This window comes from Candoia aspera, chromosome 1, assembly GCF_035149785.1.
Source record: "Candoia aspera isolate rCanAsp1 chromosome 1, rCanAsp1.hap2, whole genome shotgun sequence".
Taxonomy (NCBI): domain Eukaryota; kingdom Metazoa; phylum Chordata; class Lepidosauria; order Squamata; family Boidae; genus Candoia; species Candoia aspera.
In genome coordinates this window covers 226925852-226939584 of record NC_086153.1, presented here as the reverse complement: position 1 = coordinate 226939584, position 13733 = coordinate 226925852, and the positions used below count along the sequence as shown (strand labels likewise).

The 13733-nt window shown below is 42.0% G+C and overlaps 1 protein-coding gene across 1 annotated transcript in view; it reads left to right on the top strand.

Annotated features, from left to right (window-relative positions):
- The window catches only part of WNT10A (Wnt family member 10A), a 59111-nt gene that overhangs the window by 10287 nt on the left and 35091 nt on the right, over window positions 1-13733 (top strand). The window contains exon 2 of the mRNA XM_063288909.1: window positions 8412-8674. Coding sequence (XP_063144979.1) covers window positions 8412-8674 — 263 coding nt within the window. The remainder of the gene's footprint in view (window positions 1-8411; window positions 8675-13733) is intronic.

The following is a 13733-nucleotide window of genomic DNA, read 5'->3' as shown; positions in this document are numbered from 1 at the left end:
GGACCAGAAAACTGGAAAGCTGCAACTAATTAGGAGCTATAGCTTATGGAACTGGAACAGGTCCCTGCAACTGTCTTGCATGACCCTCTTGCCTTTAGATAACTGAACTGTGGATTATTTGCTTAATCCAATTTTCTGGGTTTGCACAATAAACTGACCCATTAATTAACCAAGGGCAGAATTCACACAACATGCTAAGGTACAGTGCAGCTGGCTAGTTTGAGATTAATGGGCACCCAGGCAGTTTTACAGAGAGGTGTCTTGGGGTGCATATACCATATAGACACCTTATTTTTAAGCCTGTTTAGGTGCAAATAAAGGCCACTGAAATAATTGAACTGTTTAGGTATGCGGTGGCGCTGCGGGTTAAACCGCTGAGCTGCCGATCGGAAGGTCGGCGGTTCGAAACCGCGCGGCGGGGTGAGCTCCCGTTGCTCGTCCCAGCAGTTCGAAAACATGCAAATGTGAGTAGATCAATAGGTACCGCTTCGGCGGGAAGGTAACGGCGTTCTGAGTCGTCATGCTGGCCACATGACCTGGAAGTGTCCTATGGACAACGCCGGCTCCAAGGCTTTGAAACGGAGATGAGCACCGCCCCCTAGAGTCAGACACGACTGGACTTTACGTCAAGGGAAACCTTTACCTTACCTAGGTATGCTAGGGTTTGGACTGATTGCCAGTTAGCCAGTAATTTTCTCACCATTTTCACAATTTCAATGGGAAGAAGTTGCCTTTTCTTTTAATGAATGCAGGAAGATTCTAATTTGCACTAATGCCTGCCTGAGTACAGATGCTTGTTTGCTTGTTAGTTAGTTAACAAGGACGTGATCTTGTGTACATGGTGTCTGTTGAGTGGTAATAAGAATTTAGCATTTTATTTGGGTATATTGGGGTGGTACGTAGCAGATTTGTGACTGCATACCATTTTTATAAGCCATGAGGGTGGGGAATATTGTGTTTGTAGTCCCTGGAGATGCATTAAGGCAGCCACTGCCATGTTTATTTTTCTGGGCAGCTTGGCCCATGGTCTTCTTAAGTTATGCTGCAGTAGCTAGGTATATGCTAAACCTTGACTGTGGCAGCAGGCTTGTTTTATCAGTGTGTAAAAGAAAATAAAACTTGATAAAACTTTTGAACAACTTGAATTTGCCAACCTCATGTTAGCTTTTCTGTTTCCTATATTGTGGAACTACCACAGCTATGATAAACTGGTAGCCAGTTTGGCCTAGTGGTTAAGGCAACGGGCTAGAAACCAGGAGACTGTGAGTTCTAGTCTCGCCATAGGCCTGAAAGCTGGCTGGGTGACCTTGGGCCAGTCACTCTCTCTCAGCCCAACCCACCTCACAGGGTTGCTGTTGTGGGGAAAATAGGAGGAGGAAGGAGTAATAGGGAATTATTTATGAAAATAATAAAGGCAGGATAGAAAATAAATAAATAAATAAATCAACAGCATGGAGGATATTTTCACCCACATAACTAAGACAGTGTTGAACAATCAATAATGATGTGGAACAGAGGGACCAAAAAAACCCGGTATGTTGTTTCATACCACTGTACATGTAGGGGCAGATTCCAGAGCAATCCTATATATTGGTTATCTGGCTGATGGCTCATAAAACTTGGCAGAAGCCCTATTATACAAATTACATCATTGGCATGAAAGATATAGAAGCAGAATGGCTCCAACTGGTGGAGCTGTGGGCAAGAGAAGACTGGTGAAAATAACTTTGGAGAGAGGAATCTTTGCACACAACGAAGTGTCTCCAGAATTCATGTAACATTTCTCAACCCAGAACCTTATGGGTATTTCACTCTGGAACTCCAGACACAAATGTCTAATTTATTCCTACAACTGGAAATGTCCGGACAGAGCACACCACACTGGTAAGCAGGCAAGAGAGACCTCACTTGCTGCTAAGTCTGACTGCTGTTCCTGTCTCCAGTGCTTCTTGGTCAGGGCTGAGTTATGGGCTGCAATCTGAGTGGACTTTAAGAAGATGTAATCAGACTCCAACAGCAGGACCTTGACGGGCTAACCAAGAGGCAGCTTCAGAATATGATGTAGAAGGCAAGCCAGAAGACAAAACCAAAGCCCAGGAATGCGTCATGGTCAAGGAAATCTTTGTTGCTGAAATAGGAATACTTAAGTGAAACAGAAGTATTACTTAATTACTTTTAGCCTGATTCATATATTGCATTGAGGCATACCTTGTTTAACCATGACTTGTTGAATAAACCAAATTTGGCTGGGTCTACATGTTATTAACCATGTTTTAAAAACCACAGTGATTTGGTTGAGATAATATGCTAAGACAAATCATGCTATGACTTCCTTGTGAATGAACCAGCTCTTATGCTCCTTTCCAGCCCAGGAAGAGTCTGTGCCACTTAAATGAAAGGATTTGGTCCAATGCAGGAAAGTTCTGTCAGGTAGGTTCCCTGTTAGGCCAGATACCAGGCACTGCACACTAGAGTGGCCTGGATGGATGCACCAGTGCGGATGAGAGAAGTCCAGCATGTTCACCTGTCATGCAAAGCCTTTTGCCAAAATGGTCTTTGGAGTCCTTGGTGCTCTCCGCGCTTGGTTGTTTGCTTGCAGACGTTTCGTTACCCGACTAGGTAACATCATCAGTGCATTGATCAATGCACTGATCATGATGAACATGATGAGTGCACTGACGATGTTACCTAGTCAGGCCATGAAAGGTCTGCAAGCAAACAACCAAGCTCAGAGAACCCCAAGGACTCCACAGTTCAACTCTGCGTTGCAGACATTCTCTTCTATTAAAATGGTCTTTCCTTTATAGCTATTCAAAGTAGTTAATACAGCTATGAAATGTGCATCTGGCCACCTTATTTCATCCCAACCGCAGCCATTGCTGTAGAAGTACTCATGCACACTTTTCGTTTGCAGAGTCCCAGCCTCAGTGCATGGAGCAGAGCAAATTGTCATTATATATACATGGAATTCCACTGTATACATAGGAAAAAGGGTTTGTCTTTGTGTAGATGTGGCAGACTCCCCCCCACCACATTTGGGGAGTAAAGCTGCAGCACGAACATTGGCAGAGCATTCAGGTGATACCACCCATTTTTCTCTTTCCCAGTCCCAAAAAAGATGAACTACAGGTAGTCCTTGTTTAACGACCACAGTTGGGACCAGAATTTTGGTTGCTAAGTGAAGCAGTCATTAAGCAAATCTACCCAATTTTACGAACTTTTTTGCAGCGGTCATTAAGTGAATCACTAGGCATTAAGCAAACCATGTTGTTAAGCGAATCATGCGGTTCCCCATTTTGCTTGCCAAAAGGTGGCTGGGAAGGTCAAAAATGGCGATCACATGACCACAGGATGCTGCAATGGTCATAGATGTGAACCGGTTGCCAAGTGCCCAAATCGTGATCATGTACCGCGGGGATGCTGTGACAGTTGTAAGTGTGAGTACCAGTCATAAGTCCTTTTTTTAGCACTGTCATAAGTTTGAACTGTTACTAAACAAATGGTTGTTAAGTGAGGACTCCCTGTAGTATTCAGTACTCTCTCTGTGTCTTTACTTTTCACAGAATTCTGTCTCACAGCATAGGATCAGTCCTGTTCTTTGTTGTCTGTAGTCCAGATGGAATTGTCCCCTATAAGTACCAGTAGGAAACAGGATGTTTTCAACTGATCTCCTGGTAGATTACCAACATATTTGCTCTAGGTGGGCTGCTGTACCATTGCAAGCTTTCCCACATCTGTTTGTTTTTCCCTCATTTTCAGAATCCTCTCCAACATGAATGTTATTAAAAGTATGACTTGCCATGTATGTTGATTCCTAGGGTGTAGTAGACTGAAATTAATTTCTGATATCCTAAAGTACAGATGCAGAACAGAACCCATGGCCCAGGAGCTGCATATAACATGTCAAAGGATCAGGCATGTCCCTTTATGTCCTCATCTTTTGTTGTCCAGTAGCAATAAACTTCCATACGACCATCTTACATCTGTCAGCTTCTCCTGTTCAAATGATAATATGGGCAGTGGGGGTCATATTTTTTACTTTGTTTGGAGATCAGTTGAGATGTGAGGAGAAGGAGATTGTTCTGTGTGTGGATGTTGAAAGTTAAAATAACGTGTCAATATTTAAGGTTTATCTTCTCCCTCTTTTAATCTTCATGCAGCCCTACCCGTTTTTGTAGAGTGGCCCCTGACATGCTGTTCAAAGGCTGGTCTGGTCGTTGGTCCAACAAAAATTGCACACTCGTGCTGTAAAAGGATCTAGCTTCAGCAAGCTTAAAGATGGGACTTGAGAATGAGATTGAAGGGCTTGAGGGTGATCGTTGCTGCATTGTGAATGGGCTGTGGTTCCCATATCACCAAGTTGGATAGATGCCGCCACCCCCAGCTCTCCTAAGGTCGAAGAGTGGGATACCTCAATGCAATTCTCAGTTAATGTAGGCTTGTTATCCTTAACCATAGTTGGAGCTGCAGGCATTTGCAAGCCATGATGCTTATCTTCATACCATGAAACTATTGATCTGCTGATGGCCTCTGTGGTTCAAGCTGTTGTTATATGAAAGAGCAGACTGAGATACTCTTTGGATAGTAGTTGGCAGACTTTAGGGTGTTGCCATGAAATTGACTCTGGGTTCATATGACTTTTATATGTGGGGAGCTGTATGGTAGACACAATTACTCGAAGTTGTTATAAGATGCTGTTGAGCCTGACAACCACTGAAATTATAATGAGATATGGGACTTCTGGAGCTAGAGGTTGATACAGCTGCCAGTTTGAACCAGTAGATAAGGTCATGTTGCATAGAAAGCAAACATTTAGTATAAGGACATTCCTCGTTGGTCGAAGGCTCCCTCCTTTACAACCATGAAATGTAGTCCTGTGTTGTGGCTGGTACCTGTACATTTAGAATGGTAGCAGTGTGTAGGAAAATGCTCCACAGGAATCTGGAATTGTCACTCATTTTCTTAAGTAACAAGGACTCACCAGCTTGCTATGCATCTGCCACATGGTTAGAAATGTGACCCCAAATCAGCCTGGGAGCTGCCATATGTTGTGTTATATAGGATGTGGGTGGCTGTATTAGTCAGAGACCTACACAAGTTGTGATCAATCAACCAAATGAAGCCCACTAGTTATGTGTTGAGTCCTGTGCATTTTATCTCCCTCGTTTCCTTCTCTGCCTCTCTATTTGCAACTTTGGGCTCATACAGACAAATAATCAAGCCCCACCCCCCTTTAACAAGCCCCATTTGGGCAGCAATGCATGGCTGGTGACATTGCTGAAATACAAAGCTCGTAATAGTCAAATACAAAATGATGGGCATTTTCAAAGGAGGGGTTGGAGGAACAGACCTGTTGATGTCAAAAGATGGTGAACCTATGATCCGATGAGAGAGGAGACACTATTTCATGCCTCTGCCTTTGATGAAGCACTGGTATTAAGGAGGTACAGCCACCTTTGCATCTCCTCAAATTGAGTTATTAGAGGCTTGGAACTCCTGATTTTTAAAATGCCAAAGGGAACACTGTACTGTGTAATTAGAGCCTTCTTGACTATTAACCTGGGTCTCTCTCTTTCTCTGTTCACCTGGTCTAGTCACTTACAGATGGTATGATTATGGGAAGGCTGGGGATATTTAGACACAAGAGCATGGATGGGCCTTTCTATTCTGCAAATCACAGACAAAGATCCAGTTGAAACTACAAAGCTGATTGTTGTGTGATAATTTGGTAACACTTTTTAAAGGGGGGAGAGGAAATTTTCATGTTTTTAGTGGCTTCCATATGTATATCAGTTCTAACTTGAGAAAAGAGCCATGGCAGAATATATTTTCTCCTATATTACAAATGGAGAAGACCATTTAAACCTCTGAATACAACCTTAAGTTTATATGGGAATCCAAATGAAATCATTCCCATCAGATTGCTATGTAGCCTCTGCTTGAACAATTCCAGTAGCAGGGAACCCATCACCTCTCTGAATACTTAGATCTACTGTCATACTACATTTACTGTCAGAAAGGTCAGGCCCCTACAATTGGAATTTGCCTTCCTGTAACTGAAATCTATCATTCTATGTCCTGCTCCCTGGAACAATGGAAAACCCATCTTGACTACAGTACTTTCTGTATGATATCCTTTCCGTTGGAATTATCAGGGGTCAACTCAGCATTGTCTCATAAGCATAAGGGGGTCTCTCTAGCAAAGCATCTCTATTGTGTTTGTGGGAAGTCACATGGGTCACCTGATTTCCACTTCCTCCTCCTCCTTGGGCTTGGGGATTAACAATCTCCATTACCTTTCTGGCAGACCTGTAAGCAGAAGCTGCTGCAGGATGCAACTCTCGCACTTTAGAAAGTGTCTACAGAGAATCAGTGATGATTAAGTGCTTTCTGCTATGAACCTACCTGTATCCAGATCTACTGAATAAAAGTAAGCTATCTCTATTTTTCTTCATCTAACTACAGTGTGAAGACTGAATTTATTTCTGAACATAATTAAGCTTAATGTGCAAGTTCCTTTTTTTTTTTTTGGTCCATGCTTCCACTCTGCAAGATTGCTGTTTGCTGCCTGAAGTTCTTTTATTAACCTTTAAAAACTCCATCACTTTCAAGTATTCTCCCACAGTCTTATCAAACAAGGCTAAACATTCCCATTTGCTTGAATGCCTTTCATATGACTTAAGTTTCTCATCACCTGATCATCTCCTTTCCATTCCCTTCTTTTCTCCTTCCCTTCATTTTTCTTCAAGTGTGGTATCAAAACTGGATATGCTGCTTTAGGTGAAAATGACTCGGAGTGCACAACGATGGGGCAAATACCTCTTTTCATACCTGCCAAGCAAGTTCCAGCCCCAAATTATGCCCATTCAATTTTTTCTCTGCAAAGGATTGCTGAAAAAGACAGTTTGGAGTTGAGAAACGCCAAACAATTATACTAAAAAATCTTGATTTAACAGACCATTTTAGAGGAGGGATGCCCATTAAATCCAAATTTATATCATTTGTGTAAGTTTACATGATTTGTGTACTTACGTAATTGACATAAAGGGATCATTCTGAGTAAAGCAATTAAATACCAAACCCTTGATTTATCAGATAGAAATCTGTTAAATGGTGTGGAATATGAATGAATGAATGAAAAAATTGCCCATTGTATCTAAACTGCGGTCCCTTAACTGAGAGTTTAGTGTAATATGTTCTTCATATAAGGTAACCTACTGACTAGCAAGCTTTATTTTACTACATGTGACACATTGTCATTTAGGTGTTAGAACAGTAGATGCTGCAATTACAGTACTGTAGTATTGAAGGTTGGATTCCATGACCCTGATGGGGCCTATCAATGGACCTTTAGAACAGTAATTAGGTGGAGTTAGGTACTATATTCAATTATATATGATCTGTGCGCCAAAAGACTTATTTGCATAATGGGTTTTTTCTGATTTTTATCTAAATATAAGAAAACAGTGCTGCAGAGGTGCATGGCATACTTTCCTTCTGTGGGTACTTGTGAACTAGTAAGCTGTGCTGTCAACTCTGATTATATCACTACTGTTTCTGGATGGAGAGCAGACTGAGTATACATAGCAATCCTCTGCCACGCAAGAGCATGTTTTGAATTAGGGTTAGGAAATGCCTCCTAATACTTCAGCTGCACTGTTTCTGAATCTCTTGGCCACAGAAGAAAAGAAATAATGCCTGCCACAACAGCCAGATGTTAGTACCTTGGAGAGGCTTGTTCCCAGCTGTTTTTAGCTTTTCAGCTCCCAGTGGCCAAAGTTAGAGAGCAAAAGGATTTATAAAGCTCCCCTAATCTTCAGATGTTCCAGCTGTCTCTCTGTTTCTAAACCTGGAGGCTCTAAATTTAGAGGTTAGAGATCCCAGCCAATAAGTGAACAGCCAGATGATGGTCCTTCACAAGATGCAACTTCTTTACCTATTTTGATGCTTCTGCTGCCACTGAAGCCTCTGCAGGTTTGGCTTCAGGAGGACTGTTCCTAAATAAAAAATATTCTAGAAGGAAGCAAGCAGAAGACTGCTAGAAGGATCACAAGGCAAAAGGCAGATTTAATTTCTCCAACAACTGAAATAACTGTAATGGTTACATGTTTATACGTAGAATAGAACCTGGAATTTTTGTAAAGTCATATTTCGTTAGGAAAAGAAATTACCTAACCTTGATGACGACAGGATGTCGAAAGTGTGTGGGTGACTCTCACGGCTCTTAAAGTTAGCTCCAGCAAATGTCATAGCTGTAGGCATCATGTCAAAATCTTCACCTGTGCTCTCTCTGTTGACTTTTTAAAATCTTTGGGGATGGATGGATGGATGGATGGATGGATGAGGTGTTTAGAAGTAAAGTGCTCCTAGAATGTGGTGATGGCGTTGCTGATGGTCTGCTTTTTCCCCAGCTCCTTCTCTAATGAAATCCTGGGCCTGAAGCTGCCCCTGGAGCCTGTGCTTAACGCAAACACTGTCTGCATGAACCTGCCTGGTCTGACACGGCGGCAATTAGAGGTCTGCATACGGAATCCTGATGTGACAGCGTCTGCCATTCAGGGCATCCAGATTGCCATCCATGAGTGCCAGCACCAGTTCCGGGATCAGCGCTGGAACTGCTCTAGCCTGGAGACCAAGAATAAAATCCCCTATGAAAGCATCATCTTCAGCAAAGGTGAGAACTTGCCTCCTTCCCAGAGGCCCTGTGAAGTCTCCAGCAACGCAAAAGTCTGTAAAGGTAGTCTTCGACTTACAAGCACAATTGGGACTGGAACTTCAATTGCTAAGCGTTGCAGTTGTTAAATGAGGCATCACCTGACTGTGCCTGATTTCATGACCGTTTTTGGCATGGTCGTTAAGCAAATCAAGTGGTTAAATGAATCCATCTTCCCCATTGGTTTTGCTTGTCAGAAGGCAGACGCAGTGACGGTTGAAAGTGCGAGGACTGATCACAAGTCATTTTTTTCCAGTGCCGTCGTAACTTTGAACAATCACTAAATGAATGGTTGTAAGTCGAGGACTACCTGTAACTTTTGAGAAGGTGCTAAGCTGCTTACAGATCAAGCAGAGGACTCATCCAAGAAGTTGTGAGATTGGAATTTGTTCTAGAATTCAGCAACTTCTCTTAGAATTATCAAACAAGGTTGTAATTGTGTTAAGTTTTCCCCAGATCGCCTATATTTGGTACATTTATTTCTGCCTTTCCAGAAAAAAAATGCCCAGGGAAGGAGGATCCAAGAAGTCCATATTAAAAATAGTTCAGAATAATAAAAACTAAAATAATGAAAATATTCACATCAAAATAAACGATTTTACCATAAAGCAGTGACAAAATAAGAGCAGATTCCAAAGATCAGCAGGTTAAATTAAAAATTCAGATAAAAGTAAATGGAAGCTTCAGCCAGTACAAGTTGGATCTGCTGAAATGGTGGGCTAACAACTGTCTTGCCTGTTGTTGTTGTTGTTGTTGAAGTGAGAATCCAATGTCCAATCATTGTTTTTTAAAATTTGTATGAAAAAGTAAAGACTCCTTCAAGCTTACCTCAGTTCCTAATGACTTCATAGACTTGTCTGCATAGTTTTCCTGGCAACAGTATAGAAATGATTTGCCATTCCCTTCTTCTGGGATATTTCTCCAGTTTCCCAATCTAGCCTCTGTCATGGGATTTCCTGGTAGTTTCCCATCCAAGTGTTAACCAGTCTCAGTCTGCCAGTACCACTCAGACAAGGTCAGCCAGGTACTGCTACTGCTGAGACAAAAACAGAAATATAAACTCAGGGAAGATCTGCTTGTTGGAAGTCCTGGCAAATCCAGTATGCCTCATTAGCATGTGAATTAGCATGTAAATTGAGTTGTCCCACAGTGCAACTCTGAGGAAGCTGTTTGTTGCCACTCCCACTTCCTCTCTCTCTCATTCCCCTTCTTCCACCTGGGGAGAAGCAAGCATGCTGCTCTGCTCTCCATTCATCAGGGCCGTATGCTTGGGCCTTGATGAAGGATTTGCCCCTTTCTTTTACACAGCCCTTGGCAGCAAAATAGGGCTGAGGGTTTAGGGCAAACTAAGTATTTAGAAAGAAAAGAAGAACAAAGGAACTCCAACTTTTCCACCAAGATGGATATAACAGAAGCAACAATAAAGTCAGTAAGAATTCTTTTACTTATCCTAACCTAATCTGTCTAAGTGTATGATTCTTTATGCTTGGGAGGGCTGAGTGTGCAAGATCAATAACCTGTATTTCTCTGACATGCTCATTGAAGCTATTTAAAGATAATATTCTTTTTCTGTGCCAGCTCCTCAGCTGTGTTATAAGCTCTGCTCCATTTCAGTGGTTCTAGCAGGCCACTAAATTGGCTTCACTGCTGACATTTAAAGTAAAGCCAGTGTGTATTGACTGGCACATTGCATAAGAGCCTGAGATGCGCCTTGCTAGATAGTCCAACATGCTTTTCAGGATTCCTGGCCCCTGGTGTCCGCCACAATTGTCTAGTAGTCAGTCTGTCCATAAATCAAAATCCTATTATCTCATCAGGTGGGAATCTGCTTGTGCCAGTTTTGGGGAACTCTGGCAGCTTTGGGATTTTGTTACATATTTGCATGTAATAATCTCTACCTGAGGTAGAACAGAGAGACTTGGAGGGAGGTGTGATATGTCACATAAGCTAATGTAGTGCAGTAGCTCTTCATCAGGTATCAGGACATACCAAATTCCTTCCCAGTTGGAAAGTCATGTCAGATGGGTTGGGCAATAATACGTTGAAATAGATTGATGTAGACAGGCAGGAGCTTCAGATGCTAATTGGAAGAAACAATGCCCTTCCACTGGGCTTTCTTAATTGCTGGAACTCACTGCCACAGGATATATTTCATAGCCTGAGAACTTAAGATAAAAAGGAATCAGTTATCTCTGGATGACGGAAGAGCAAGGCTTCTGCACTGTTTCTTGTAGGTTTAGTTTTGTGGTGTGTACTGACAGTACGGTGACGCATCTACTGCTGCTTCTTTGCAGACACATTGCCTGGTTCTTGGGGAGCAAACTGGCTCCCCGCTTCTTGATTGAATAAAAAACCATGCCCCAGATGGCTGAGGCCACCTCCTTTGGGTGTATATGTGCATGTTAGAAACTGACAGCTACATTAACAGCTCTTACTGGGGCCGGGAAAAAAGACATTAATATATTTTTTAATGTGGAGCTGATCTGCATCTTGCAAATCTCAGGATTTGCGTTGCTTACAAGTCTTGCTCCCAGTAACCTAAAGTGACAGATCCTTTGAATCTTTTGTGCCTTTGCTGACATCTGCTGCCATTAGTTCCACCGTTTCACTTTCATGTTAAATAATGTACAGTTTGCTCTCCTGTTTACTTGTTTTTGATCATTTACATCCCATCATTTCCCCTTCTGACCAAATGAGGAAAGCAATCGCCTTCTCTCAAGGCTCAGGAGTGTGTCGTTCTTCTCCTTCCAACCTTGGTTTATCTGGATGGACTGAATTGGTTGGATACCAGGAATCTGCTTCTGGCTAATGTAAAGGAGAAATTGAAAGTAGATGTGAAACAATTTTATGGCTTGCAAACGAAGCAGCAGTGAACTTTTTCTGTTGTGCTGGATCCCTCAGAAAAAAAGTGCCCCTTGACTAGTATTTGTTTGCTGATAACGTGCAGTAGAAAATCATGACAAATGTTGTGTGCGCATACCCTGCAGTTTCAAAATGGATGCATTGAAGGATTTTTGGCATTGTTTCTGCATCATTGCCTTTTTGGTAAAACGTAAGATGTCCACATAATCCCTCATGCTGTATGCTTAGACAAAAAATTGGTGCGGTTCCCCCCTCCCCCCTTTTTTTGCTATTTAACACATCTTTCCTTCATTATAGAAGCTTCTTTCTTGCCCCTGGAATCGAGCCCTCACCAGCTGAACTACTGAGGGTGAAGAAATGATGTGGTGAGCAATGGAAAGAGCCATTCCTGGACTGAGAGCACCTTGCTCTCATCCCACGCTATCATTCCCTTGGGCAGCTAACCTGATTTTCTGTGCTTGGCTGTGGCACATATTTGTTCTCTTACTGGCACTGCTCAGACCCCGCCAAAGCTTGGAACAGGCTGTTTTCCCATTTGTGGGAACTCAAGTCTCCCTTGAAGCTCTCTAGTAAGTTTCACAGGTAGCCTTATCAGCAAATCTTTTTTTAATCCTTCTGCAAAGTTTCACAATCCCTGTTTATATAAGCTGTCTACCTCCAGCTCTTGCCTTATCCTGCCTCCCAGCCCTTGGGCACAAGCAAACCCCTGCACTTTATACTTTACCATGCATTCATAGAAGCCCTGCACTGAACTTACAGCCATGGTTGCCACTCTTTGGGAAAAATGCCTGGCTGTGATATGAAGATGCCATGCAGCATTGCAGCATTCGTTTGGAATCTGTATTAGGAAGAAGGACATTTTGGGAATCTTAACAGCATTCTGCTCACAGCACCAACTCTATTTTTTTTTTCAAATGGCCAAACAAAAGTACATAGCAAAAGATGGGAGTGGGGAGCTAGCAATTTATTTTGCCTCTTTTGGTATGGACCTGGGGGAGAAGAGGGCTGAAAGGATTTTTGTTATTCTAGAAGCTGCTGTAGCACAGGGAGCACAGACTGTATTTTTTGCACTGGTTGGAGAAAGCCCTGATTGGCTCATGATGGGATTGTTCTCAGGGTTTTAGGTTCATCAGGCTAGCTTCAGAAATAGCTTGCAGGGACTGAGGAGATAAAATGGTAGCTTAAACCTATTATTGAAGCTGATGAAATAAGAATAGTAATTATCACAACAACAATAACAACAACAGCAGCAATAACAATAAAGTCTTTTTCAATACTTTGGGTCTTATATATTTGCATGTAACATGTAATTAGTTCTCTTGAGATCCAATTCATAGTCACTCTGACCTCAGATGCTGTCTTCGGCACAGGGGCTTGTGCTTTCAAAGAAATCTGAATTTCCCTGCCAAGAGAGGCATAGTTGGATGACTCTGGCAATGTACTGTGTTGTTGTACTTTTTGAAAAATGTAGGCTCTTGATACATTCTACAGAACAAGCTATGGGATCTAGGAATAAATGGGATAGGTTCCTAAATACATATGTATAGAAATCAAAAAGATTAGTAGAGGCAGTAGAACCTACTCTTTGTCGTCCTGAATGCTTTAGGATTCCTTGCCGTTATTCAACTATTTAATGTTCTTTTTTTTTTTTTAGAAAGACTGTGATGTTCTTTTTTTTAGAAAGACTGTGGTTGTCCTTGGGAGGGGCCAGGTAAGCATCACATGTGTCACAACATCACAAGGACACAAATCAAATAGTGTGCATAATTTGCATCATGATGCAACAGTTACAAATTACATAATTCGCATTAGCTGAATCATGATGTTATTGTGGCTTCTACCGGGCACCTGTGGGAAAGATTTTGGTAGATGGATACTTTCCACTCCCTTGTTTCCTTCTTCTGTTCAGCTTGGAGGAGCTTTCTCTAGTGTTAATTCATCTCTTAATGTTTCCACATGTTCACATGAAACTAGGGTTTCATAGCTCCAGACTTGGTTTCATAGTTGTACCTAAAACATTATCACTCTTACATTTTGTCCAAAGAGTCTTTTGGGTGGTCAGGTTCTTTGGATCCCTGCTGCAGGGCTGCCACTTTGAAGCAGCATTACATTATAGAGCAAAATTCCAGCCACCAGAGTCTTTCTCTGTTCTGCACGT